This window comes from Balaenoptera borealis, assembly GCF_965194805.1.
Source record: "Balaenoptera borealis genome assembly, chromosome: 4".
Taxonomy (NCBI): domain Eukaryota; kingdom Metazoa; phylum Chordata; class Mammalia; order Artiodactyla; family Balaenopteridae; genus Balaenoptera; species Balaenoptera borealis.
The window spans coordinates 98,748,409-98,774,757 of record NC_138861.1 but is presented as its reverse complement, the minus strand read 5'-3'; the positions used below and the strand labels follow the sequence as shown (position 1 = coordinate 98,774,757).

General features: G+C 35.7%; 1 protein-coding gene across 4 annotated transcripts in view; it reads left to right on the top strand.

Annotated features, from left to right (window-relative positions):
• ZCCHC4 (zinc finger CCHC-type containing 4) overlaps positions 1 to 26,349 on the top strand; it is a 62,752-nt gene that overhangs the window by 26,988 nt on the left and 9,415 nt on the right. For 3 of the 4 annotated variants that reach the window (XM_082389280.1, XM_082389282.1, XM_082389281.1), the window contains 7 exons: positions 6,895 to 6,967; positions 10,958 to 11,108; positions 12,665 to 12,765; positions 20,272 to 20,393; positions 20,627 to 20,702; positions 22,201 to 22,252; positions 22,765 to 22,909. In XM_082389280.1, coding sequence (XP_082245406.1) covers positions 6,895 to 6,967; positions 10,958 to 11,108; positions 12,665 to 12,765; positions 20,272 to 20,393; positions 20,627 to 20,702; positions 22,201 to 22,252; positions 22,765 to 22,909 — 720 coding nt within the window. Of the gene's footprint in view, positions 1 to 6,894; positions 6,968 to 10,957; positions 11,109 to 12,664; positions 12,766 to 20,271; positions 20,394 to 20,626; positions 20,703 to 22,200; positions 22,253 to 22,764; positions 22,910 to 23,034; positions 23,073 to 26,349 lie in introns of all 4 variants that reach the window. The other variant, XM_082389279.1, reaches the window with a different exon arrangement.

Below are 26,349 nucleotides of genomic sequence, written 5' to 3'. Positions count from 1 at the left end.
CACACACTTTACAAATACCTGCTTGTTGTGAGTAATCCTCGGGAAAATGGAATTCCATAAGTGATAATATGGACTTCTTCTTAAACTCAAATTCTTTTTTTAAATTGAGGTATAATTCACTTGAAATTTACCATTTTAAAGTGTGTATTTCAGCAGTTTTTGGTATATTCACTAGGTTTTGCAGCCATCACCCATGATTCCAGAACATTTTTAATCACACTAGAAAGAAACTCCTTACTTCCCCTAATAACCATTAATCTGCTTTCTGTCTCCATGGATTTGTCTATTCTGGATGTTTTATGTAAATGGAATCATACAATGTGTGACCTTTATGTCTGGCCTCTTTCACTTTAGCATAATGTTTTCAAAATTTCTCCATGTCATAGCATATAACTGTACTTCCTTTTATGGCTGTATAATATCCCATTGTATGAATATCTCAATTTCTTTTTTAATTACCATGTTTCTTTCCTAAAGTATTATTGTTAAATTATTATAAATGTATTATTTTAAAGGTAGAAATTTAACTTTTGAGGTCTTATAATAACAATATTAACAATAACTAGTATTTAGTGAATATTTGTCACGTGTCAAACCCTATTCTAAATCCTTTGATCCTCACAATAGCCCTATAGGGTAGATACTATTAACATTCTCCTTTTCCTCAGAATAGAAAACTGAGGTACAAAGAAATTAAATAACTTGACCAAAGTCACAGTTTATAAATGTCCAGCTCAGGATTCAAACCCAGTCAGTCTGGCCCCCAAAATTAAATTATCCTCTGGAAATAACTTTGCTTTTGGAAGTGTATATAAGCCTTTCTTATATAGCCTATATTTCTCTCTTGTCATCCTTCTAGCTTTCCCTTTTTCCACCTATCCCCCTGCTTTGTTCCACAACAGTTTTCAAATGTGTTAATAACTGGTTTCCCTGTTATTCAGGTATTTAGAGTCAGGCATTCATATTAGGCAGGAATCTTTCTTTCATTAGAGTCCCAGAAATCCATTTATGTCACTGTGAATGTATTGGCTCACACTGCTGGAGTCTAGGGTATAACAGGCTTCAGTCCAATTGAGATCCTGGGCCTCACATAATTTTTTAGAGCTCTGTCTTTCTCTCTCTACCTCTCATTCTGTGTTTCTCTCTGTACTGGCCTTATTCTGCAGACAGCTTCCTTCATTCTGCCAAGGACTTTGGTGGGCAGCAGCTTTAAACTTACATAGTCTCAGCTGAACTGCCCAGTAGAAAAAGAATCTTTCCCGAGAGCTCCAGCAGCAAAACTCCAGTGAGTACTATGCCTACCTTGCCTGGGGTTACATAGCCATTCCAGAACCATCACCGTGGCCTGGCAGATAGGGTGCTATGGAGTGGGTTCTCCATAGGAAATAGGTGTTTGACTGAAACGAGGGGAGGTATAGGTGCTGGAAAGACAAAAAAAAGACAAAAAAAAAAAAAAGATGTCCACAACAGAATTATTCAAGACAATATATGTCAGCAGCACATACGTTTTCATCTCTCTTGGGTATTGTATTAATTTGCTACAGCTGCCGTAACAAAATACCACAGACTGGGTGGGTTAAACAATAGAAATTTATTTTCCCACAGTTTTGGAGGCTAGAAGTCGAAGATCAGGGTGTCAGTAGGTTTGGTTTCTTCTTTTTTTTCCCTTAATTTATTTTATTATTTATTATTTATTTTTGGCTGTGTTGGGTCTTCATTGCTGTGTGCGGGCTTTCTCTAGTTGTGGAGAGCAGGGGCTACTCTTCGTTGTGGTGCACGGGCTTCTCATTGCAGTGGCTTCACTTGTTGCAGAGCACGGGCTCTAGGCGTGCGGGCTTCAGTAGTTGTGGCACACGGGCTCAGTAGTTGTGGCTCACGAGCTCTAGAGTGCAGGCTCAGTAGTTGTGGCACATGGGATTAGTTGCTCCGCGGCATGTGGGATCTTCCCAGACCAGGGCTCGAACCTGTGTCCCCTGCATTGGCAGGTGGATTCTTAACCACTGCACCACCAGGGAAGTCCCAGGTTGGTTTCTTCTGAGATCTCTCTCCTTGGCTTGCGGATAGCTGCCTTCTAACTGTGTCATCACATGGTCTTTCCTGTGTGTGTGCACATCCCTGGTATCTCTTTATGTGTCCAGATTTCCTCTTCTTATAAAGACACTGGTCATACGCATTGGGGCCCACCCTAATGACCGCCTTTTAACTTAGTCACATCTTAGTACACCTGAAACTAACATAACATTGTACATCAATCATATTTCAATTAAAAAAAATTTTAAAAGGATAAATGCTTAAAATTAATTTAATTACCTCTTTAAGGGCCCTCTCCCCAAATACAGTTACCTTTTGAGAGACTGAGGGATCAGTGCTTCAGAATATGAATTAGTTTGGGGGACACAACCAAGGCCATAACAGGTATATACCTAGGAGTAGAATTGCTTGGTCATGTGGTAATTCTATGTTTAACTTCTTGAGGGACTCCCAAACTGTTTTCCAAGGTGACTGCACTGTTTTACTTTCCCAACAGCAATGTATGAGAGTTCCAATTTCTCCACATCTTTGTCAACGCTTGTTATTGTCTATCTTTTTGAAGTAGTGTCTCATTGTGGTTTGTTTTGCATTTTATTGGTGGCTAATGTTGTTGAGCATCCTTTCATGTGCTTATGGCCAATTGTTTATCTTTTTGGAGAAATGTCTATTCAGTCCTTTGCCCATTTTTAAAATTGGTTATTTGTCTTATTGTTGAATTGAAAGAGTTCTTAATATATTCTGGATACTAGACCCCTATCAGATATATGATTCGTAAATATTTTCTCCCATTCTTTGTGTTTTTTCACTTTTGATGGCGTCCAATCATTCTGTTTTCTTTGGTTGCTTGTGTTTTAGGTGTCATACCAAGAAACTATTGCCTAATCCAAAGTCATGAATATTTACACTTGTTTTCTTCTAAGAGTTTTTAATTTTAGCTCTTACATTTAGGTCATTGATTTCTTTTGAGTAATTTTTATATATGGTGTGAGGTAGGGGTCTAACTTTATTCTTTGCATGTGGATATCCAGTTGCCTTGGCACCATTTGTTAAAATGATTATTCTTTTCCCATTGAATGGTCTTGGAACCTTATTGAAAACCAAATGACCATAAATATATGGATTTATTTGTAGACTTTAAATTCTATTCCATTGATCTATGTCTGTCTTATGCCAGTCCCACGCAATCTTGATTATTGTTGCTTTGTAGTGAGTTTTGAAATTGGGAAGTGTGAGTCTTTCAACTTAATTCTCTTTCAAAATTGTTTTGGCTATTGTGGGTTCTTTGCACTTCTATATGAATTTTAGAATTATCTTGTCAGTTTCTACAAAAAAGGCAACTGGGCTTTTTATAGGGATTGCATGGAATTTATAGATCAATTTGAGGAGTATTTTCATCTTAATATTAAGTGTTCTGGTTCATGAATATGAGATGTCTTTCCATTTATTTAGATATTCTTAAAGTTCTTTAAACAATATTTTGTAGTTTTCAGTGTGTAGGACTTGTACTTCTTTTGTTAAATTTGTTCCTAAACACTTTATTCTTTCTGTTGCTATTGTAAATAAATTGTTTTTTTAAATTTCATTATGTATTGTTCATTGCTACTGCCCTGTTTACTTGTTTTTAAAAAAATTGCAATAAAGTACACATAGTAAATATAAAATTTACCATGTTAACCATTTTTTAAGTGTATAGTTCAGTAGTGTTAAGTAAGTGAAGTACATTCATATCGTGGTACACATTCTCCAGAACTCTTTGCATCTTACCTGATGTACTTTTAATTTGAAAGATTTATATGACCCTTTAACTCTTTTGCCTTAAATGCCATGCCTTGTAGTTTTACCTTTCTTGAGCCTGTAGTTCAAATCCCCTGGTCAGAATAGGGAGTAGGGGATGTGGATAAAGTTGTTTTATAACCTATGGAATACACAGATGCTTTTTTTCTTTGTGTCTATAAACCTCTGTGTGTGTGTTGCAGACAAAAGCTGAAGGTATAGTACTATGGTATCCTAGCATAGGTTCTTTGATAGCTACTCTGTTTCTGAGTCAGTTCTGTAAAAGGTCAACATTGGGTGCTAAGATAGAGCTGGTTTATTGACATATGTTAGTAGCCAGAATGAACTCAGCCTGTTGCCTGTATTTACACTATGATGGAGTGTGGGGTTGGTTCAGATTTCTCACAAGGACCACAGTTAAATCAGGGAAACATTCCTTTGTGGTGTAAAGTGGTACTGAATAGTTCCTTCTGGCACTTTGACTTTGGCTTGTTGTTGCCCTACGTAAGGTCTGTGCAAGGACGCAGAGAACTGCCTCAACACCAGGGCTGTATGTAGATGTGCGGTAAATGTTCTTTTCTGGGGTCTAAGATATGAAGTTAACATTTGCTAAGATGGATTTCTATATGCTCTAATTTTAGCATGAAAGATATGAAACTGTTTGGCAAGCTATCATCCAAATAAAGTTGTATCAAAAAAATGTATTTCTTAGGCTCATTTCATGAACTAGTTTAATTCAGCTCTTGATTACATTTCCTTTGTGTAGAACATGTTTCATACTTGGTAACTGACTCTGATTTAAAGAGAATGAATGGCCAAATTAAATGAATGTCCTTTTGAGCAGTTTTCAAGTGCGTGCATTTCTGATTGGTTTTGTTTGCCTTATTCAATGGAGAGAATAATTCTTTGTGGCCAATTTCATTCTAAGAGGGTGATGTTGAGTGATTTTTCATAATTTAAAATATGAATAATTATGCTTCCTTGTTTGTGTTTGATGGAAACTTAGAACTGAAATCTTGGTTTTTTCTCTCTCTGGCTCTGCCCACTGCTGCCCAGAACATTTTGGATGAGTGTGCTATGCTGAATTTTATGTAAATAAAATTTTTTTTTAATTTTAAAAAATGACTATTGCATCATGAAGCAATGAAAATAAATGGAGGAGGGTAGAAATATATTTAAAAAGAGATTGTATTTCCCCTTGCTCACACAAAGCAATGCAAGAGCGAAGAACACTCTCAAATGATGGTTGATCCACAGCTGTACTAGTATTAATATATATGTGTAAATTAAGTAACTGATGTAGCTGTATTATCAGCTATTTGGGATTTGGTTAAAGAGGAAGACATTTGTTTATTAATGGTAATTTACATTGTCCCACAGTGTTTTGGAATGTTCCTTGGGTTACAGTATATAGTTTAAATATTTTTCAGTTATTCAAACCTTCTGTTTATTTCTTCAGTGCAAATTTGTTTTATGAAATCAGCAGATGTACTAACAGTATCTTAAGTGATATTAAGGGATATTGTACTGAGAATGGCGAACAGCTGTTCTTCCATCTCCACAGAATAACAAGAAACGGATTTAGATTATAGGAGGAGATATTTTGATTGGGCATAAACATAATTTCCTAACATTAGAGTCACTGAGACATACATCTTTATAGTTGGTATTTATTAAAATAATGATACCTGACATTTCAGTATATGCTTTGTAGCTGGCATTGTATTCAGCACTTTACATACATTATCTTATTTATTCTTACCAAGTTCTATGAGGTATTATAGAAACTATTTTCCTATTTTGTAGATGAAGAAACGGGGGCTCAGATAGGTTAAATAACTTACTAAGATTACACAGCTAATAAGTGAGAGACCCAGAGTTTGAAACCAGACCACCCGACTGTACAGCTGTACTCTTAGCCTCAGTGTAATAGGAAGAGGATAAACTAGGCTTGTCCATTGTATTAAATACTCAGCATGGTTGGTGATCAGTTATAGACGGTCATGAGTAACTGCGAGTAGAAGTAGAAGCAAAGAAGCACCGCTATCGTGATTTGGTTAAAGAAGCTGCGTAAGTAAGGATGTGTCCCGATTTTTTCTCAGTCTTTCCACTAGGTTATGAATTCTGTAGAAGGATGGTGTGGTTCATATGTGAATTGTTTATGACAAAACTGTGGAAGTTCAAAATCCTATTGAGGTAAAAGAGGTTTCTATATTATACAAAAAAACCTCAGAAATCGGCAAGAAAGACATTAAGGCCCATAGACATAAATGGGAGAAACAGAGCTAGGCAATACAAATAAAATTAAGGAATAAAGAAAACTCAGTTTTGTAAGAAGTCAAATAAATGCAAATTTAAGCCATAATGTGGTATGAATTTTGCCTAGTAAGTTAGCGAAAATTTATAAAATGTTAATACCCAAAGCTGGTACTCTCATTCATTACTGACTGCATTTTAAAGTAGTATGTTAGAAGAATAAAATGACTCAATCAGTAAATAAATATCCTCTTTTCTGGCACTAATTCAGTATATATGAAATGCACATACTTCTTTTCTCTTACATATTGAGAAGCATATTTTATTAAGCTAATTCACAATAGACAAGAAAAACTCTGTATTAAATACCTTTTTTTGTTAACCATGGAAGAAAATAATTAATAGCTGTTGAGAAGAAATGTTGATTCAGTATTTTCCTTAAAATTATTAACTGTGAGAGATGTATTTTAATTGCCAGCCCATCTCAAGCTTAAGTTGCATAATAATCTATCAGGAACATGACTATTTATGTAGAATCTTCTGGTCCATAGGAACCAGAAGATTATATGTGTTTTTTATATATGTGTGTTCTGTAGTTTCGCCACTGGCTTATTAAACTTGGGACCATAATTTAAGTTTGTTATTCATCCACTGTTGCTGACTTCTTGAGATTTTGGGAAAGTATTCTTTATTTCAAAAAACTAAAGGATGATGAAATTGATTTTATTAAAGGTGTGATTTCATAGTTTTAAAATTTAGTTTACATTTATTTATTTATTTATGTATAACTATGCCCAGACAAGTAACTGCAGTAATAAACAAATTATCTTACAGGTATTCACAGTTTTATATGGAAGATAGTTTTTGCCATTATAACATGTTTAACCATCACTTCTTTGATGGAAAGGTAAGAATTATGACCATTATCTCTTTCTTTTATTGTATTTCCTTCATTATTTTTCTAGGGTCCCTCAAGAGCAAATGGTGGCTTTTCTACCATTTATTGATATTTATTTTTGTTCATTCACTGAGTGTGTATTGAGCACCTAGAGGTGATCATGTTATTCATCTTTCATGACTTTTCACTGCTTCTTGAGTGAAGAGCCACTTTCTCACCAAGACTCACGTAGCTTTTTGTGATTTGACCCCTGCCACTCTTCAGCCTGTCGTCTCCCTGTTCCTGCTTTGCTGTTCGTGTTCAGGACATATGACCTTCATCTCAAACTGGCCTTTCCACCACAGGGGCTTTTGCCCATGCTGTTCCCTCCACCTTCTACTCTCTCTTTGCCTTGTTAATATCACCTCATCCTTCAGAACCCTGTTCCAAGTCACTTTCTTTAGCCTCCCCTGACCCTCAGACAAGGTCAGGTTCTCCTTTGTAGATTTATGATCCTGTAATTAAATAATTCTGTGGTTAGTTGTTTGCTGTCTGCCTTCCTGATAAATTTCATGTCCCAGTTAAGGGGATTTATGGTTTTAGTAAACTAATCCTTAAAAAATAGACAGTGTCAAGAGTTAACTCCAATCTATGAACTCTGGGTGATAATGTGTCAGTTTAGGTTCATCACTTTTAACAAATGTCCCACTCTGGTGGGTGCTGTTGATAGTGGGAGTGGTTATCCATGTGTGGGGCAGGGGGTATGTGGGATATCGCTGTAGCTTCCTCTCAATTTTGGTGTAAACCTAAAACTACTCTAAAAAAAAATAACCTTATAAAAAAGGGAGAGTGGTTTAAAAAAATCTTCTTTCAATATGATGTTAATAACATCATTGTGAATAAACAACATAGCAGAGCTGATATTTCTACTCCTAATTTGAGCTCTTTGTCAGTCCCATTACAAAATAAAATCTATGACCAACCAAGTAATCACACCTGACAGGAGGTTGGTCAAAAATGTTTGAAATTATCAAGACTACTTGAAGCATATCCATACATATATGTGATGGGTATATATCAATTTTTAAAGAATTGTGAGCCATGTTTAAGTATATATTGTGCTTTAAGATATTAGCTAATGATAGAATGAAAACCAAGCAAGACTAAAAAACTAAGCATTCAGGAAATGAAAATAGATTCTAAATTGTTGGTTGGGATTGAAAAAATGAGACTCATTGCAAAATGAGATTTAGTAAGTATAGCCAGTGATGTACTCCTTCCATCAGAATCCATTTAGCATGGGGATACATATTTTTCAGCTGTGAAAGCTATGAAAACCAAGTATTGAAGTAAATAACAGTTAGAATTAGACTTCACTGTTTCCCAAAGCGCTTGTGTGGTTGATAACCACTAGAATTTGAGAACTGATTAGATGAGCATGAAGGAGAACGAGGAATTGAAAGATCGCTTGACAGTAGATGAAGAGGGGCTTCTCACCTCGGACAGTGACAGTGGGGAAAAGAGAGGAAAGAAGTGGATTCTGAAGGCATTTCACAGATGGAAACCAGAAGACTGGGTGTAATTACTCTGTGTACACCTGAAACTAATATAATGTTATAGTCAATTATACCTCAATTTAAAAAAAAAAAAAAAAAAAAGAAGACTCGATGATAAGTGTACCGGGACTGAAGTCAAAGATGACATGGGGCCGTGACCTGGATTCATCTTCCATTCTTCAAAACAGAGAGTAGGGAAGTGTGGAAATGACGTTTGGAAGTGTTGAGTCTGTGGGGCTGGCACGACATCGACGTGCAAGTGTCTAGTGTGGTCTCTTGAAACTGGGGGACTTTGAGCTCAGGGGGGTTGTCAGCACTGGTGACACAGCTGAGGGAGGAACTGAGTTCATATTACTGCTTGATGCTGCAGTAGTGGGTCAGGTATTTGTTTATTTGTTTTTAATACCAACCAGACCAGATTTTGCTTTTTAATTTGAACAATAAAGACAAGAGTAAAATTACATTTAAATACCAAACAGTTGGCTAGCAATTTCATATATCCTAAGAAAGTAACATGTAAGTAGCCTTTTCTAGGAAATTCTATGTAACTTTTATTGAGAGTTTATAGAATTACCTTACACGTTTCTAGAATAACGGTTGGAATAAGCTGCCAAGACTGAGCTCCATGTTCTGTTTCACAGAAGAAAACAGTTGTCCAGCTCAGGCTCTCCTTTCTCTATATTTTAGGAGCAGCCACTAAATAGCACTGCAACTGTAGAGAATGATCTACAGAAAACTATTGTTTAATGATTTTACTGTCTCCCCTTTTTCTACCTACTTATGGAGTCAGGGTTTTCAGTAGAGATTACCATCTACTAATCAATCACCAAAGTATTTAAGTGTCTACTAGGTGTCTGTCTGTGAAGGCATATAAGCCTTTGAGGTACCATGTGCCTTTGAGGATCTAAGCCTCTGCCACTGCACAGAAGCTCTTCACAGTTCATGGGATTAAAAAGTAGGAGTTTTCTGCACAGGATTTTTTTCATAGCAAATAATATAGTCTTTTGGGTAATAAAAAATGTCATATGCCTTATTGGTAAGGTGGTTAAAGTGTGTACAGAGGGTGGCTATTTAAAATGCCGAGCACTTTTTTAGTGATGACTGAGATGAAGAACAGAGTTAAGTTATTGTCAACCTTGGTGGCATAAGCAAGTGTCTGTTTCCCATATGTGGTCAATATTAGGACCCTCAGCAACCTAGGATGGGACATCCCACCATTGATTCTTACCTGGGAAGATACTCTTTAATTTCTTTTTTAATTTGGTTAAGGGTTCAGGTCTCGTTCACTTACTTATTTTCTTTTTTCTACTTTTAACTCTAAGGGGTTTTAATTAATTTATTTTAAAATTTGTATTGGAGTATAGCTGATTTACTCTAAGGAATTTGAAGGTTTTTCAGTCACATCATCTGTACTTTTAGTCCTTGTTCGTGTAGGCAGGTTAAGGAAGTGCCAGGCAGCACTTGAAAAATGATTAACCTTCTTGACACCATCCTTTGCTGTAGGACTTTCAGGAGGAAGTTTAATAAAGACTTTACTAGAGAAAAGGGATTAGGATGTTGTGATTTTTTTCCTTTCATCAGTTGGGTCTTCTAAGTTGATTTAGTAGTAGAACAATATATATTTTATTATAAAGTACATATAGGTTTATTAAAGTTTAAATGCCATTAAGCTTTCAAATCTTCTGCCATTTTATATACTGTAAGTGTTGATTTGCTTTTATAGGTAAGTACTTGAAAGCAATTACAAAGTCAGTAGATTAGAGCTAATATTATAGGTCTGTCTCTTACTGACTTCTCCCAAAGCAAAAAAGTGATAAATATCCTAGACAGTTTTTAATGTTAACTTTGCAATCACTAAAAACACGTCAACTTATTGGGAAAATGTGTTAATAGCATGGTTTTATGGCCTGGATAAGCTTTATTTGTGAGCTTTCATTTATTTACTTTGCATGTTCAAATATGCCTGTCATTTACCTGGCACTCAAAAACATGTGCATGTTTAACTGGTAACTTGGCTCTCATTAACCTGAACTTATGGTGGTGGACAAACCAGACAGGAAGAAATATGTCTTATTCGTCTTTGTGTCTCCAGTGTTTAGCACAGTCCTTGCTTCTGTTTGCTGAATTGAATTTAGCATTTTAGATAGTCCTCATGGGTAATGAGTTTCTCTCTTTTAGGTTACTAAATTTAGTTTTTTAATTTAACTATTTGAATGTGTAGTCCTCTGATAGTGATGGTGTTTGAATTTGCAATTTTAAAAACCCACTTATCAAGGAACCCAAAGATAAAATCTTACGGGGGCTGAATGAGAGAGGCTTCAGGATGTCACTGAGGGACTCTGGGGTGGCAGGATGGGTGAAGTTCAGTACGAAGAGTGAGACTGAGCCTAATGCATTCTCCTCCCAATAGGATGAAGTACCTCCCTTTAGCCCTAATTTAGAAATGAATTTCTGTTTGTTCCAGGCTGCCCTTGAAGTATGCAGAACATTTTTACAGAAAGATGAAGGTGAAGGAGTCATTATGGTGACAGATCCTCCTTTTGGTGGCTTGGTTGAACCTCTGGCTGTTACATTCAAGAAGTTAATTGCTATGTGGAAAGAAGGTCAAAGCCAAGGTGTGTAATTTATTACTTACTGCAAAATAAACATGTATCTAGGTATATATACTTCCTGTCACATATTAGCAGAGCTCAGTGAATCAGAGCACTGATAAAATACCCATGTCTTGCATTCTCGTCTTTTTTTAAAAATAGGCTTATTTGATAATAACTTTATCATCATGATGCACTTCATATTATTCTAATCATGTGTTTTAAAAACGGCTCATAGGTAAAGTATTTGTTTTTGGTGGGCATAAGGGGACATTATGAAGAATAGCAGTGAACTGTTGGCATTTCTTCAGTAAATATTTCCTGAATGGCCACTATGTTCCAGGTACTGTTTAGGTGCTGGGAATGGAAGGGTGAACAAGACAGACACTTATCTCTGCCCTCATAGACTTTACATTTCCTCTTCCAAAAGTCTTGCCCAGAACTCTAGGAGAGCACCCAGCCCCTGGTCCACAGCTCTAAACTGTGCCAAGATTTGTGTGGGAAGGTTGGCTGTCCAGTAGCGTAACAGTGGTTATCAGTGTCACATGGATACCCAGCCCTAGAACTGGGTTAATGACTGGGGGATATTCAGCTTAAAATGGCTTAGGACTTCAAAGTGTTTTATGTAATTATCTAATTAGTCAGTATAATCATTTTTCAGTTTCTAACCTGCAAGTTGATAAATGTAAGAGTGTCAGGAATTTGTGATCAAGCTTCTCCATTAATTGTGCTATATAAATAGTGTGCTTTGGGGACGGGATGCAAATGAAATTTAAAACATGACTCACAGTGCTAAGTATTCCACTTATTTTTGGTTGTGAAGTCTACTTATCAGAGTGGATAAAGTCATTGTTGTTGGGAAAGCAATAAAAAGCTTTGTGAGCTTGAACTGATTCTGCTGCTTATTAGCTGCATGAATTTGAACAAATTGCTTAAATTTTGCAGCTTCAGTTTCCGCATCTGTGAAATGAGATTACTATATTAACATCTAACTCCAGGGGTTATTTAAGGAGATAACATACAGAAAGTTCCTAGCACTGTACTCAGCCTGTATCAGGTGCTCTGTAATTAATAGCTATGTCCCCTGTCTCTCATAAAAATTAATTTGGATAAAATTGTTCATAAGAATCTTCCATGATTCAGAAGAGATGGATTCACCCTGCAAACTGGCATAGTGAGTTATGGCAGAGCTAAGATTCAGACCTAAGGCCTTCTGCCTTTTGGTCCAGGATTCCTTCTACCATATCACAACCACCTTTGTGCTTCAAAGTGATGCTCATTTTTTATCTCCCACTTTTTTTGTAATATCTTTGCCTTTACCTAGACTATAGTGATATGCATGTAAAGATAACTTTTACATACCGTGTGTAGCTGTGTTTAGATATAAAAGAATGTTTCCATTGACTTTTGGGAAAGGTCAAGTTGTAAATGGTACTCTGGTAAATCATCCTTTCTTTTGTATGATTTAAATGTATTCAAGGATTACAATTTCTCCCGATACCATATGTTTTTCAGTAACTTTATTTTTTTCTTTAATATCAGTTTCTTATTTTCTTTTCTCTTTTTTTGTGATCCATTAGATAACAGTCACGAAGAACTACCCATATTCTGGATTTTTCCCTATTTTTTTGAATCTCGAATTTGTCAGTTTTTCCCAAGCTTCTGCATGCTGGATTACCAGGTATAGTAAATATTCTGTTTTCTGACATGGTTGGGGAATGGATATTCTGCTTAAATAAATATTCTGATAAGATGATTCATCAATTTTAGTAAATGCAAACACTATAAGCTGTATGAAACACTAAAACTATATCATATGTAACTTAGTGCAGTGGTTCCTAAATGTCTGTAATCTCTAGGGTGCTTATTAAAAATATAGGGGCTTCCCTGGTGGCGCAGTGGTTGAGAATCTGCCTGCCAATGCAGGGGACACGGGTTCGAGCCCTGGTCTGGGAAGATCCCACATGCTGCGGAGCAACTAGGCCCGTGAGCCACAATTGCTGAGCCTGCGCGTCTGGAGCCTGTGCTCCGCAACAAGAGAGGCCGCGATAGTGAGAGGCCCGCGCACCGCGATGAAGAGTGGCCCCCGCTTGCCACAACTGGAGAAAGCCCTCGCACAAAAACGAAGACCCAACACAGTCAAAAAATAAATAAATAAATAAAAATAAATGTACTAAAAAAAAAAAAAAGTTAGCTATTAAAAAAAAATATATATATATATATATAGATTCTTAGGTACCAAAATAAACCTACTAAATCAAAATCAGAGGGTAAAGCCCTAAGAAAAAATATTTTACCAAGTTTCCCAGGTGATTCTGAACTGTAGCCAGGTTTTAGACCAAATGATCTGATCTTTCATCATCACCAGAAGATTGTGCAGCACCCCAGGATCATCATTATGAACATGGGTTTTCTCCATTCAGAGGCTGTAGAGAAATAAATTGCTTTTTCTGGTGGGTGGAATGCCATGTACATTTCACTTTGCTGCTCAGAGGATGCCAGGAGCTCTAAGGAGGGGTGTGCCCGAGGTTGTGGTGTGTCAGAGAAGCAGAGATGCTGAGGTGTGGGTGTGCTGATTCAGGGCAGACTGACTGGACCTCCTCCTTTGCATCCTTGTCCTTCACCTTCTGTTTCAGTGTCCATTCTCCTGGATTCGTTTCCTTGGGTTCTGAGGTTAACGCTGTTGTCGCCATCACTATGTGTGGTCACCAAGTGGGCACTGCTTCCACTTTTGTAATGACATTTTTCGATTTGATTTTTCTGAGCAGTTGACTAGCCTCTGATTAAGGCTTTTCAGCTCTAGAACTGTAACCGTCTTCACTAGTTGTTCCAAGGTAGCACTTGTTTCTTTTTTTTTTTTATAGTTGATTTACAATATTGTGTTAGTTTCAGGTGTACAGCATAGTGATTCAGTATTTTTGCAGATTATATTCCATTATATGTTATTACAAGATAATGGGTATAATTCCCTATAGCACTTGGTTCTAATCTTTCTAGTCTTGAAGATACACACTATTATGAAAATTATTTAGAAATAATGAAACAGTGTTACCAGAAATGAGGGGACAGATCCTACCTGTGATTCTACCTCACATAGCAAATATTATAATTTTGAGGTACAGTTGACTCTTGAACAACAGGAGGATTAGGGGTGCAGTTGAAAATTGTTGTATAACTTATAATCAGCCCTCTGTATGTGAGGTTTCTCCATATCTGCAGTTTCACATCTGTGGATCCAACCAACTTTGGTTCAGTATTTACTATTGAAAAAAATCCACGAATAAGTGGACCTGCACAGTTCAAACCATGCTGTTCAAGGGTCAGCTGTATTCACATCCAGTCTTTTTAAAAAACACTTTTACATATTTGTAATCATAGAAGATGAATTTGAATTCTGCTTTCTTCATGGTGCCTTATATAAGTGTATATTTTAAAATGTAGCTACATAATCTTATGCTTTTAATAAGTAAATTATTCCATTAATAGGCTATGTTATCATTCTCTTCTTTTTGGACTTAGAGGTTGCTCCCACCTTTAAGGTACTATAAATAACACTGCCATGAACATCTTTTATTCATATAATTTTTCCATATTTTCCATAACTCCCTTAAAATAAATTTCCAAAACTAAAATAGAATTATAAAAGTTACGTTATCAAATGTAATGGACTTTTTTATGGCTCTTGAACCATATTAACAGTGTCCTTTCCAAAAGTGCGTAGCACAAGTCATTGTAACCTTGACTTCTTGAGCTCTGCTTTAGGCAAATCCATACCATATATCTTCTCAAAGCTGGTTTACTTTCCTTTTTCGGGCATCCAGTTTTCTGTTTCTTATCTGAAGGATGCTTCTAATATGGACATTTGCAATGCAGAGATAGCTGACATATCCTAAAGACGTTAACTAAGTAAACTATTTCTGGTTTCCAGGAGCACCTGCTGCCTTTGACAGTGAATAATCATCTAGTACAATGTTTGGCACGTAGTAGATGCCCTATACATGTTGAATGAATATTTGAATGAAAAAGAGCACGAACTCTGGAGTTGAAAAGGAACTGGGTTATAATGCTGGTTCTGCCACCTACTAGCTAGGCCTACACATTTTATCTAACTCTCTGAAACTCATCTTACCTGTTAAATGAGCATAGTAATAATATATCTGCTTCATAAGGTTTTAAGAATTATTTGAGATAATACATTAAAAGATTTAGCCGCATCCCTGACACACAGCAAATAGAGAAAAAAGGTTATTGCTATTAGCATTGTCGTAACCATCACTATAGTCATCACTCAGATGGCCCCAGAGTGGGGGTAAAACTTTTCTTCAATTTTAATGTCACAAAACACATTATTTTAACTGCAAAACACATCGTTCCTCAGAAAACTGTTTCATCCACATTTAGAGATGAGTTTTCACTGTGGGCAAGAGTTTCAATTGGTGAGGAGGCAAAGAAGGCAGATCCAGAATAAAGCAGATGAGAGCGATTATTAATGTGGAGTAACCAGTTATTGTTTGTTTAGACAGCCTGTGTTACTAGGAAAGAACTTTTGGAAATACTGTAGTTTTAATTTTAAGGACTAGTTCCGAGGTCCAAGCTTACTGAAAATAATCATATGATTCAGTGCATTGGTGGAAAAGGTTCTAATTAGGCCATGTGTATCAGGGTGAAAAGCAGTCTTTCCAATAAAGAGAAAGCCAACCGTTGAGAAGAAGAATTAGAATAAAACCTATACAACAAAAAAAATCTTCATTTTTCATGATTCCTACTAAAGATAAGAACACTACTGCCCATTATATGCTCAGTGGGAGAAACTGATTTTGCCAGATCTCCTAGGGTATATGTAAACTTTGTTTGTTGTACCTCCCCTTTGATGATTTTTCTACTATTTTTTTTTCTTTTGAAACTCTCTCTGGACTTATTATTAAGCCTTTCTGAGCCTTTTGCATTCTTTTTTTTTTCCTTTTGTTACTTTAACTTCTTTTTCTGGTAATTTTTTTCCTTTTACATTAGCCACCTTCATCAAATGAAAAATTTGAAAGTTTCCTCGCCTCCTTCACAGGTCTTTCCCATAGACCTTGATTAGGCCTTCTTTCTGACTTTGCCTGAGATGATTATAAGCCCCGAAACCACAATGCAGTTAAAAAAAAAAAAAAAATCACTAAATCTCTTTTTTTGGAAATACTTTTTAGGTAAGAGGAAGGCGGAAATGCTGCAAATCTTCATAAAATATAAATCATGTAGACTCTTCAGTGATAAAGCACTTGATGAGTACAGAATAAAATAGCTATCAAAGACCTAGAAAACCAAGAGCTTTATTAAGGGCAGATTAGAAAGGAAGGATTTGGTAATGAAAAGAAATTCTGATTTAGAGTCAGAAGTTTGAGTCTTAGCACTGCCTTCCAGAAGATTAAATATAATCTTGAGGGAAGTCACTTTATCTTTCCAGGTCTCTGTTTCCTTACCTATAAAATAAAATGACTGAACCAGAAAAGGGATGCCAGATAAGTTTTACTTTTAGACTTAAGCCTGATAAATTGGTAGTGACTTTCTGGAGAATTTGTTGAGAATACCAGGCTCAGTGGCAGAGAGTAGCGTGACTGATTAGTGATGTCTGCCACAGGGTCAGGGTCAGGGAGTGATGGCATTCAGGTCCTGTATTTACCATATCTGAACTAGATCTTCTCACTTCCCTTCCACCTTGAACATGCTATGATCTCTTGTTTCTGCTTAATCTGGGACATTTGTCTGGATTGTTAAAAGTAGAGATCTTTGCTTTTTTTTAAAGCTGTCTTTTAAAACATCATCCTGTTTAGAAAACTGTTTGTTTTTCGAGTCTGGTTTCATGTTCAGAAATGAAGAGGTTTTGACAGGAATTTCTGAGAAATGATTGTAAATTATAAGGTGACACGTGAAATTCTCAAAATTCAATATACAATAAACATAAAACATTTAATGGATTTGAAGTGATGAGGAATAACACACACACATATGTATGTGTATGTCTGTGTATATATCTATACATACGATATTTAAAATAAGAGGTTACATGGAATATGGTGTGACTAAAAAAGCTTATTGCTATGGTAGAAGTTGATTGATGGAGCTGAAGAGTTCACTTGGAATCTTTTGAATATATTGAAATTAAACAGAACACACTTTAGGGATTTATGAAAATACAAACATGTACTCTGTTTTATTTAAGCTTTGTTTCCTAGCATGATACCTGGAGCATAGTAGGTGCAGACTAATAAATGTTTGTCAACTTGAATGTCTTGTTTTCTGTATAACTAGTTTCAGTCTCATGTTGCAGAAGAAATTTGTGTATAGATAAAATTAAAAGTTAGGAATTGCAGAGATTTTGTGCTTTCCCTCATTTCTATACAGTACTTCATCACATTAATCAGTTCCATGGGAGAAATTTTCTATTCGAAAATGCCTCTCATCATCATTGTGAGTGAAATGTCAGGGATAATGATGGGAAAATGGTGTATCAGCTCTACCACTAGTGATACGCAATTTGCAAAATTGTGTTTGCTTTACAGCACTTCCATAGGAGGTTTATTTGTGTGGATGAAGCTATGAAATATGGATGTATGTTAGAGGTTCATTAATTTATCCTAGCAGCATGCATTTTACATACCATATGTTTATAGTTAATTAGCACAACAAACCCACATTTAAAAATAATAATAATCTCAATTAGGTTATGCAAAATCAAGTAATCAACCACCTCCCTGACACACACATTCTCTGACTCCTTAGGTAACCATAAAGAAATTCTTTTTTTTCCCCTCTCTTCCATCTGCTATCTATTATATTGCATGGACTATTCCATTTACTAAAAATCTTTCTAAGATACTCTTTTCCAGCATTTGAAAATCTTCATAAGATTCTCTTGGGAAGAATTTTTTTTCTTATGACACTCATAAATGTTCAAAATATCTTTGTTGAATTTAATATGGTACCATATATTTACTGAATACATAGAGAAGGTGCATTAGGGAAAAATTATGAATTTAAATCATTTTAAAAGAAAACTACTTAAGGTACTCTTTTACGGTGATTTTGAAGTAAAATCTACTTTTGTATCTTAGCCTCTAGTAGGTAACGTATATTCATAGAATTTTAAAGTTGTAAAGATGCATAGCTTTAACATAGGCTGACTTCCCAATGTAATAATCCTTTCCACTAGATTCATGACAAGCAGTCATCTAGTCTCACTTGAATGCTTTCCCTGAGCAAAGTCCTACAGCCTTACAAGGCAACTCAATTTATTTAATAGCTCTAATCGTTAGAAAATTTTCTCATATGGAGATAAAATATGCTCCCTATTAACTTCTAACCATTGGTCCTACTTCTGTTTTCCGAAGCAATAAAGGATAAGTCTAATTTCTATTCCACATGACACGCCTTCAGTTATAACATAGCTATCAGATCCTCCCAGTCATCTCTTTTCTGAATAAACACCCCCAATCTGTTAAACTATAAGCCCTATTTATTCCCATTTCTTTCAATAGAAATGAACTGGCTTTATTAATGTCTCTCTTAAAATGTAGCAGCTGAATGGAGGGCTTCAAATGTGATCTAACTTCGTCTCCTTTCCTTGTTACGACATTACAGTTCTGTGTAAGCTGGCTGTGAGCCTGCACCAGCTCTTACACCTTCGTGATAGACTGTGGACTCCCCACGTTGGACTGTGCGTGCTCACATGCCGAACGCCCTAGGGCTTTTTTTTTTTTTTCCCCCACTGTCTCTCATTTAGCTGAGTCTCCTCATCCTGTACTTATTTTTTTCCCACTGCTGAAGCTTGTTAATCAGTCTTCCTAAATTTGTTCACCTGTAAATCTAGCAGGCATTGGCATGGCCATGGAGAGAGCTTAGGAATCTCCCTCCCACTAAAGGCCTCTCTTTCCATTGTCATCGATTCCTTACATTTTTGTAATTCTCTCATTAAATAGCTACTTTGCAAGTCAGTTCTGTTGTAAATTCTTAAGTGTAACCTTATTTAGAATCTAAAGAATTTATTACAACTTACTTGAAAGTTGCGATCTACCTGTATTAACCTTATAAAAATCTCATGGTGTTCTTGTGGGTCATGTAAAGCAGTGGTTCTCAAACTTTAGTGTGCCAGGAGGGCTTGTTAAAAGTAACAGATTGCAGGGTCCCACCTCCAGAGTTTCTGTGTTATTAGGTCCTAGGTGGGCAAGAATTTGAATTTCTAACGAGAGCCCAGGCGACGCCGATGCTGCTGACGCAGACACCGCGCCTTGAGAATGACTGACCTGAAGACGGATGCACTTAGTGGCCAGGTGGAGTCACGGCAGGCTTAAAACCAGACGGAGAATGTGCACGGATGATAGGGTGGGGAAGGAGACGGGAGCAAGAAGCTAATAGAAATCATGCTTGTTGGCCTCGGTGTACTTTCCAGATAATCTGCAGAAATGGAAGGTTGAGTTAGGGATCTTGAGGAGAGAGGTAAACGTTCGAAATAGTCATTGTGGGGAAAACTATAGTTACAGGTGTCCCTCTGCACTCCATCCTTCTATCTGTCTCTACCATATTCCGGGTCCTGAATTTAGTGTTTTACATACATTGTCTCATTTAACTTTCATAACAACTCCAACGTAAGTATCAGTAACCTCCTTTTCCAGATGAAAATGATGCCAACTTGCCTGAGGTCACATCAAAGTGAGTGGCAGAGCCACTGCCTGGCCCCCACACCTGGCTCTGTCAGAGAGTGATGGTGGAGGGCCACACTGAGGCTGCACTGAGCCTTGGGGAACTGAAAACGGACACGCAGTGAATTTCACAGGCAAAAAATGAAAAGCCCTCTACAAGCTGGCACAGATCATCAAAGGTGGAATGTTTTAATGCCCAAAGCTGAAGTCTTAATTATATAAAAGCCTTTCCTGCAAATTCTGTTGCATTGGAAAGAAGATTAGTGTTGTTTTTTGAATCCTAGGTAACATGAATGTGTCATAACAAATTTTACCTTTTTTATAATGAAATTTTACTCTCATAGAGGCCCCTCTGAGGCTGTTGATGAATAAGTAAACTCTTGCTTTTGAGAACTTATTAAATACTCTGATTTAATTTGTATCTTGGCATCAGTTTGTTCATGTATTGGTAAAAGAATCTTAACGAATGTTGACTCATTTGAGAAATTTTTCCTTTTTAATCTTTCTAGGTAGATTATGATAATCATGCACTTTATAAACATGGAAAGACAGGACGGAAACAGTCTCCTGTGCGTATTTTCACCAACATCCCACCCAACAAAATAATCCTTCCTACTGAAGAAGGGTACAGGTAAGAGAGACCTTGAAATACACAAGTCACTGAAAATAAAGTTCCATATATCTAACACCAAATGCCTTTCATATTGACTCATGTAGTTCTTTTATTACTTTTAAATTTGGCCTATAATGTTATTTTGAATTACACCGAACTTTTGTAACAAATGCCTTGTGAACTTTTATCTACCTTGTGAATCTCAGTAAGTATATGCAGCTGATTTCTTCCAGTCTTTCTTTTCTCCTTAGATTTTGCGCTCTGTGTCAGCGATATGTTTCTCTAGAGAACCAGCACTGTGAACACTGTAATTCTTGCACATCCAAGGTACACTTTTCTTTAGAATGTGTTTTTACTCAAACATATTAGTTTTATTTTAGGTCACTAGTTTCATTGCATTTGTTTAATGTTATTTTGTTAATATTATAATTTGTATTAATGTATTATCATTTATTAATTTTAATATTATAATTTGTATTAATGTATTATCAGTTATTAATTATACTTTAATATAATATTTTTTCTCTCATTATAAAGTACAGCAGGCTTTTAAAAATACTTAGTTGCCTTCATCATCATTAACAACTATTTGAGTTATTTTTATATGGTACTGTATGACTGCTAAAATTATTAGTGTTTCAAATAAGGCACTAAATAAGGGCTAAATTTTGTTGAGGGCAAAATTAAGGTGTTTCAAATAAGGAATTGAACTATTAGATACCATCACTGTTCTGATGAAGCAATAATTAATAACATGTGCTGTGTATTTACTCCTCACAGCACTAGTAGACAGGGCTTTTTACAGATGAGGAAGGACTACAGGGGACATACCTCCTAGTTATTTTTTTAGGAAGGTGGGATCACCTTTAGGTTACTCGGTTATTTTAACTAAATACAGTCAGAAAGAACATGTGAAGTTTAGTTGGCTGATACGCACATATTATTCTCCAGAGGAAAGGCTATATTTTTATAACTATTGGAAAGTACATTTTTTATAACTTTATAATTATATTACTGGTTATACTGGTTTTTAACTATGGTAACACATCTGATTATGTATTTCCAATTAGTTTAGAAATTATCTGTATTCTTCATTAAAAAAAATTATGCTCAGATCATACAAAGTACAAAATGAGGAAAACAAAATTTTATTATTTAGAGATGCACACGTAAGTGGAAAAAATAAACAAAAACAAGGAAGTGACCATCACAAAAACCAAGATAGGTGTTTCTCAGTGGGGAAGGAGGAATGCTGGGTTGGGAAGGGGCATGTGGGGAAGTGTCTAGAGTACTGATGGTATTGTCTCTTGACTTGTTGGGTTCATCAGTGTTCACTTTATAATACTCATTAAACTGGACATATGCATCTCATGTACTTTTTTAGGTATGTTTTATTTCACAGTTTTTAAATTACCCAAATAGTAACCTCTATCCTTCTAAATTACATTAAGTTCTCAAATATGAATGTTATTAAGGATTATACCAGCTAGACACATTAAAAACTATGAATCATTAATTCTCTTGAAATTTTCATTGAGTCCTTCTTTATGCAGATTGGGTTGCTCGATCTGGAGTGGACTTTCAAGATCATTTAGATAAATCCTCCAGTTTTAGAGTTAAGGAAATTGGGGCCCATCAAGGAGGCGTTTGAGTTGAGTAGAGAAATGCATAAATTAAAATCAAAGTATTTAACTGTAAAGCCCAGGAAAGTGAGAAATAAGGAATGAATAATTTACACAGATTTTAATAAGACATTTTAATTTTTAATTGTGGAAATTTGATTTTTAGTGACAAGTTAAACATAATTTAAAAATTGTTTTTGTAGGATGGCAGGAAATGGAATCATTGCTTTCTCTGCAAAAAGTGTGTAAAGCCTTGTAAGTATTTAGACTTAGTGTTTGAGATCTTCTGAAAATATTTGACTTTTTCTTCATCTAAATAGGATTTTTATTTCACTATTTACAAAAGAAAAAAATAATATAGAGACTTGCATGAATTTACTTGCTTTTTAATTTTTACACTTGCCAAAATGTACTTTCTCTCCTTCTAAGAGAGACATGACTTTACCCTGTTTCAGTGTTGCATTTGCTTTGGCTTGTTTTAACAGGGTTTTGTATCACTCAGCCAGCCCCCATTTTGTCAGTGGCTCTAAGCTCATGACTCATGGCAGAAGGGCTGAATTTGTTGCCATGTATCAGAAAGAAGTTAGCTGGTTTACATGGGATTCCAACCTCTTAACCTTGGCCTCTTTAGCCAAATTATAATTAGCTATGCAAAGCAATCACAATATGTGAAGTAAACACTATTCACGCTTCCTTATCATAAAGGTTAATCAAATGAAAAATTATATTAAATGAACCTCTTCTAATACCTAATTTTTATTTTACAGCCTGGATCCACTGTAACATTTGCAATCACTGTGCTCTTCCAGATCATTCTTGCACGGGCCCTAAAGACGGCTGCTTTATTTGTGGTGAATTAGATCATAAACGGAGTACTTGTCCTAACGTCTCTACATCTAAGAAAGTTAACAAGTTAGTTGAATTCTTTTATTTACTAGAAAAAATTTTCCTTGTTTATTTGTACGGAGCAATCCACAGAAGTACACAATAATCAGAGGATCCAGAAATGCTAAATTAATTGTTGCTTTCACTGTTAGGTATTGTTTGCATAGATGGGGAGAGGGAGGATATGAAGGTGAGTCAAAGAGCTTAAAATTTTACAGGTAAGGCATGAAAATAACCAAAATATAAGGTAGAAAGTGACTAACTTCCTATATATTTGTGTAATATAGCTGTGTAATTCAGAGCAAAGTTATACCAATGACAATAGTATATTTAGAAAAACTATTGGTATTTCAACTGGGCTAACTTGAATGTTACACATTTCTCCTTTTAAACTGAAGGGATTATAGCTATTGAGTCCTCTTGTTTTACTGATGTGAAAACCAGATAACCAAGTTTAACATTACATGACCGTTGAGATCAGGATAAAAATTTTGAGCTATCATATGACTTGTGATGAAAAAAACATCTATTATTATTAGAAGTATCTGATGGTTTAGTAGCTACTTGTGATTGTATTAGAATTCTTTTCCATTTGTTTTTTTTTTGGTCAGTAGAAATTATTTTTTTCCATTGAAGCCCAGCCATTTGAATTCTGCCTAGTATTTAAACTACCTTTTCCATTACTTTTTATCAAATTTACTTTAAATAATTATTTCCACTAAGTAATCTAGGGTAGAAGTGGAATTTTAAAAATTAATTAAAGAGGTGTATTGAAGAGTATTATATTTTTTTATAAAGCTTTAAGAATAGAATACAACCTAATAAAGGATTGATCTGGGGTTGTTGCACTATTACAATGTAATTCTGCTTGCAAACAACATGCTTAGCCTTTGATTCTGTGATCTTATGACACGTGGAAACTGAATTTGCATTTTGGTAATACAATGTAGGCTCTTTATTGGTTCTTAAATAGCCCTGACTAGTCTATTTGATAGTAATATGTTGTTTTCATTGAGGGAAATCATGTAGTATCTCTTAGTACTAGATTTTATCAATTTTAATTCAAGACCAAATTCCTTAGGATGTGTTATACCTGATAGTTCTTAAATAGTATCACTTTCTTCTCTTAGAGAGGACTCCTAAACTGTGAACAGTGATCTTCAGATATTGCTTTCAAAAAACTTTTACAATGAAATTGACAGTGCAAAATTTTTTCTTTATAATAGTAAAAAATAACCTTAATAGCTTTTTTAGCATATATGGCATAAAAGATCTTTTCATCTTATATGTTTTATAGTTGTCATGTTAATTTGGTTTTCCTTGGTATTCATTTTCCTTTGGTTGTGATCTGGAATGGCGCTGGCTCCCTCTTGTGGTTAGAGCTCCTTTTATCAGTTACATAAATACCTATAATTTAGAGGACAAATACTAGGTCAATTTATTTTTAAGGCAAAATAAAACAGTTTATTATACTCAGTTTATCACTGTTGAGAGACTTTATCTCTGGAAAGTTTTATTTATTCATATTACAAATGAATATTTTCTGTTTTTGTTTACTGTATCTTCTAGTGAAATCTGGTTCATGTTTAGTTCTTCTTCTGAGTGGACAAACCAAAGAAAATTTGTTTAAATTTTGTATACAGACATGCATAGCTTCATTGACTTTGCCATCAAGAGATTATACTTCATTAAATTTGCTAAATCATCACTTATCAGGACATTATCCTACTTTTAAAAAATGGCTGGAGGGAAAGGAGATTTATGTAACATGCACAAAATGGTATAAAGATGACTGTTTTATTTGTTTTATTTTGAACTTATAGGATACCCCAGTCCATGGTGAAAAATCTAAACATGGAAAAATATAAAATTGCCAAGCAAAATTCTGAGTAGTAGTCATGTGGAGCTACTAATAATAGCTAATATTTATTTATTAATTACTGTATGCTTAGCATTTTACATACCTGAATAATTTATAGTAGAGTATGTAGTATCAAGGTAATTCAGAACACAGTTTCCTGAATCAAACTAGTTCTGCCACTTCCTCATGGATGATTTCATAGCCTCTGTTTCTTCCCCTAAAAAAAACTGGGGGGAAGGAAAGGGAAGGGTGACATCTGCCTTGCCTCAGTCTCCCAGCTCCTTGAAGTCAAAGACTGTGTCCATTCATTTTTGTATTCCCAACACTTAACATACATACTGAATGAACAAAAAGAGAGGCTGAGTTTGGTCCACTAGGAGATTGTATACTGTTGACGGAGCTCCTTTCCCAGGTTTTGGTCCTGGGACGATCAAGAAGAAGCGTTTCCCTAGGACTCGTGGTGGTTTAGGGGACGTGGATCTAACAACTGATAGCGCTGGGCAGCCATGGAAGTGCCCAGGTTCGCCACTACTGGCAGCCCCAGCCCATCCCTTCGTTCATGATATGATAAACGGCATGATTCTGCTAGCTTGGAGAAAGTGCATGGATAGACCAGTAATCTTCCTCAGCTATATAGATTGCCTGTAATGTAGTTCAGAGAGCACCTGAAACAAAGGATCTGGGTTTTTGTTTTTTTTTTTTTCTGGTGTGATTTAATGTTTTTTAGAGAGTGGGTTTCAACTTGTTCATTTTTTTAAAAAATATCTTTATTAGAGTATAATTGCTTTACAATGTTATGTTAGTTTCTGCTGTACAACAAAGTGAATCAGCTATACGTATACATATATCCCCATATCCCCTCCCTCTTGAGCCTCCCTCCCACCCTCCCTATCCCACCCCTCTAGGTCATCACAAAGCACCGAGCTGATCTCCCTGTGCTATGCAGCAGCTTCCCACTAGCTATCTATTTTACATTTGGTAGTGTATGTAGGTCAGTGCTATTCTCTCACTTCATCCCAGCTTCCCCTTCCCACCCTGTGTCCTCAAGTCCATTCTCTACATCTGCATCTTTATTCCTGCCCTGCCACTAGCTTCATCAGTACCGTTTTTTTTAGATTCTATATATGTGTGTTAGCATAAGGTATTTGTTTTCCTCTTTCTGACTTCACTCTGACAAACTCTAGGTCCATCCCTCTCATTACAAATAACTCAATTTCGTTCCTTTTTACGGCTGAGTAATATTCCATTGTATATATGTGTCACATCTTCTTTATCCATTCATCTGTCGATGGACATTTAGGTTGCTTCCATGTCCTGGCTATTGTAAATAGTGTTGCAGTGAACACTGTGGTACATGTATCTTTTTGAATTATAGTTTTCTCAGGGTATATGCCCAGTAGTGGGATTGCTGGGTCGTATGGTAGTTCTATTTTTAGTTTTTTAAGGAACCTCCATACTGTTCTCCATAGTGGCTTCAACTTGTTCATTTTGAAGCTAGTCTTCAAGAAGAGACCACAAAATGTGGGCATCCTGTATGGCACTTGTCAGGACTTTTAGATCTACTGAGGAAAGGAAAATTAGCTGTAGGACTATAAGATGGGCCTCT